Source organism: Leopardus geoffroyi, chromosome E3 (genome assembly GCF_018350155.1).
Source record: "Leopardus geoffroyi isolate Oge1 chromosome E3, O.geoffroyi_Oge1_pat1.0, whole genome shotgun sequence".
In the NCBI taxonomy this organism is placed as follows: domain Eukaryota; kingdom Metazoa; phylum Chordata; class Mammalia; order Carnivora; family Felidae; genus Leopardus; species Leopardus geoffroyi.
Window position 1 is genome coordinate 20,424,055 of NC_059340.1, and position 3,594 is coordinate 20,427,648.

A 3,594-nucleotide genomic window follows, 5' to 3' on the forward strand; every position below is an offset into this window, starting at 1 on the left:
CTCGACTTCTAAGCAGATGCTATGGGTCCATTGTTTTCGGTTTTTTGGTTTTTGTTTTGGTCAAGAATACTTCATCTAGGGGCTCCCGGGTGGCTCAGTTGGTTAAGCGTCTGACTCTTGACTTCAGCTCAGGTCGTGATCTTGCAGTTTGTGAGACTGAGCCTCGTGTCGGGCTCTGTGCTGGCATCTCGGAACCTACCTGGGTTCTCTCTCTCTCCCTCTCTGTGCCCCTCCCCCACTCACTCTGTCTCGGTCGCTCTCAAAATAAATAAAGTTAAAAAAGCCGTTTTCACGTAATCCACATGACCCTTCTATCTATGTATGACATAGAGGTTATCGTTCCCATTTTCCAGATGAAGAAACTCAGGCTCCAAAATTGTAAGCATTTCCCCCCAGATCACCAGCCTGGAGGTAACAGGGTTGATAGCTAAGCCCTCCTGTCAACACGGCTCTTTAGTGCATCTGAGTTTGTCTCTGTAACCTCGGCCGGGAACACACACACGAACCTCACACCCTTTCAGCCTCTCCAGACACTTTTTATTGTCTCTGGTGCCCCCTCAGCTTTCCTTCTGGTACCGAGTGGATGTCTTCGTGACTGTTCTGACCTCCGCCCCTCCGTGGACACGCTCCCTCCCCAGGGTTTTCACGGTCAGCCCCCCCGGGGAAGGGCTTTATGGTCCTGAGAAGGGGCAGGCAAGCGTCCTCAGCCCTCCCACCCGCCCAGGAAACTTTTGCTCAACGGCTCAGAGCTGTCTCATCCCAGCCATGCTTGGCTGGGTTGGTTTCTGTCACCGTTAAGCATTGACCATGGCACTGTCCTGCCATAGGAAGCAGTCCCAACCATCTCAACCGAGAAGGTGTCTGGGCTCCTTTCTCGCCTCTACCTCCTTGGAGATGCACACCGAGACAGGGACGGGGCCTCAGGGAGCCCCGTCCGGAGCCTCTCTGGCTCTCGCAGGCAGCACATCTTGCAGAGCTTGGTAGGGATCCGGCTCCCCAGGGTTGTGGTTTCCCGTCGATGGTGCTTCCTTCGGCTGGCTCCCGACACGGACGGTCCCAGCCGCGGCTGGTGCTTGCTTCTCCTGAGCTCATCACGGTTGGTGTTGAGTGTAGACGGTGCTCACCACTTCGCACGGTTTCTCCATGGGAGGTTCTGACATCAGATGGTTCTAAAACAGAGCTGGTATTTGCTGCTGACCGCAATCGTCCCCACTGATGAGTTTTGGCTGGAGATCCCGCCGTGACGGTTCTCCATACAGACGGTTTTGCCATTGACGGATCCTGTTAGAGGTGGCTCATCGCCGGGGCTCGCAGTGGAGGGTAGACCCAGCCCCCCAGGATCCTGCTACAGCTTCAGAGTAGACGGTCATGCTGTTGATCGCTGACGGTCACTGCAGGTGGTGCTTACCTTTCACAGTTCTTGCTACACGTCACCCTGCTACCGACAGTCGTTGCTACAAACGGGGCTCTCCACCCAAGGTTCAGACGCACTGGGTGCTTTTTAAAGGCGTCTGCTTGGCCGTAACCGCTCTGGGTAAAGTCCAGGCTGGCTGGGGGTTCACGTCCAGTTTTCAAGACCCTAGTGGCCGGTGAGCCTTCTCATGCAGGCATGCACGTCTGGGCAGGCTGCTCGCCCTCGGTGGCCTGGCTTTGGCCTTGCCCCCGACCTTGGTCGCTGGCCTTGGCCTTGCCTCCGGCCCCGTCCTCCTGCAGACTGGTGTTACTTTTCACCCCGGTCTGCACGCCGCCGTCCTCCCGCGTGCCCTGGCAGCTGCTGGCCTGGCTGGAGGGAAGGTTGCTGGTGGAACTGAACAGCCCGCTACTCACCTGGTAGTTGAGGGCGCTGCTGCCCAGACTGATGAAGCTTATGCTGGTCAGGCTGCTGGCCCCGCTGCCGATGCCGCGGCTGGGCAGGCTGGTGTTGCTCTTCCCCTCCAGCCTGGTCTGCTCTGTGTGCCCGGCCGGCTCCTTATCTGGCTGGGGGAGTAGATGGCACACAGCTGGCTGCTCTGGGCGCTGTCTGTCTGGGTGTTGAGACTTCTGTGCAATCTCACGATGTGTCTCCTGGCCACCAGGCTGACCTCACTGTTCTCCTCATCCCCCGCATACCCGCTGTCCAACAGGCTGGTGTCACTGTCCCTGCATGTCCCCAGGCTGGACTGTCGCAGGCTCAGCAAGTCGCTCTCCCTTCTCCACGCGTTTCCCAGGTTGCTGCCCAGAAGTCTCAGGGGCCCCTGAGTGGCTCCTGCATCATGGTGTGGCCACGCGGGTGACTGGGGCTCTAAACTGGGGGATGGGAGGCCTGGAGCTTGGTCCTGAGCATTCCAAGCAGCAGACTCCCCTGTTGTACCCTGGAGGAAAGTGAGGGACAGATGATCTGGTTTATCCAGGGGGAGGGGACCCTGGGAGGCCTCTGAATGGTGGGTGTGGTTTGTCTGGGGGAGACGTGGCCCAATTTATAAGGTGGCCTTTCAAAGGGCAGTGTTCTGATTGGCTGGCCCGGTTCCCATGGTGATGGGTCTATGAGGCAGGGTGGGTATGGGAGGGAGGACAATGCTGTCCTGGCACCAGTTACATCAGTGGCTGGGGCTGGAGGTGGGTAGAAAAAGGACTTAGGGCCAGAGAGAGGCAAGGACCACCTTCCTGGGGACATTTCCTACGGGGCCTGTGGCCTCTGCTTTGCCATATCATGACATCTGGGTGTGCCTCCTGGCTGAGCCCCTTCTGAGCTGCATTTCTTTAGGATGTCATTGGTCACTGGTCCCACATCACACCCTACCCCTTCCTCACCTCGAGGTGCGGTCATGTTGGCTGTTTTCTTATTTGGAGCTCTTACCTGCCACAGGGACTTTGCACTGGCAAAAAAAAAAAAAAAAAAAAAAAAATGTTTCTACCTGGAATGTTCTTCCCTCAGCCCCTTGGCCTTCAAGTCTCAGCTAAAGTGTCCCTGGCCTCTACAAGAACATCCCTCTGTTATTCTCTATGTCATTTTCTAACTTATGTGCTTTATGGCATTAAGTGCAATTTGCAAGTCTTTCGATGTGTCGGTTCCTTATTGCTGGTTCCCTCTGCTTGAATATCTTTGCAAGGGCAGAGATTTTGTTTCCTTATTCTCTCGGGGAGGCTAGGACCTGTGGCCCTGGTGAGTTGGGAGCTGCTGGAGACTCGTCAGCAGTGATGAGCAGACCGGAGTTGGAGCAGGCCGCTGCATGGGGGGACGTCCGGTGGGCAGGGTGGGACAGGGAGCTGGGTGGGGCCAGTGCAGGAATCCGGGAGTGACAGGGAGGGCCCGGACCACCGAGTGGCCACAGAGTTGGGAGATCCTGGGTGTATCTAGAAGGCAGGACTCAGGGCTTGCTGAGGGGCCGTATCTGGGGGCTCGAGGAAGAGCAGGGTCAAGGCCAGCTGCGGGGTCCACGAGCCTCTGGGTCAGGGGCAGGATGGCCTTCTAGAAACGGCACGGCCTCCTTCTGAAGCACACCGAACGGCATGCACCGTGGTAAGGGCTGTGAGGAAGGGCAGAGCCTAGTGTCTCAGAGGTGAGATCAGCGTGGGTTTGAGCCTCAGCTCATCCGCTTCGGAGCCATGCTTAGC

The 3,594-nt window shown here is 57.3% G+C and overlaps 1 protein-coding gene across 1 annotated transcript; it reads right to left on the minus strand.

Annotated features, from left to right (window-relative positions):
* Nucleotides 1-515: 515 nt before the first annotated feature.
* CE3H16orf82 (chromosome E3 C16orf82 homolog) lies at nt 516-2,456 on the minus strand (the record flags this gene model as incomplete). The annotated part of the gene is made up of 1 exon (XM_045462112.1): nt 516-2,456. A coding segment is annotated over one exon (582 nt), but the record flags the coding sequence as incomplete, so codon positions are not given.
* Between the last annotated feature and the right edge of the window lie 1,138 nt (nt 2,457-3,594).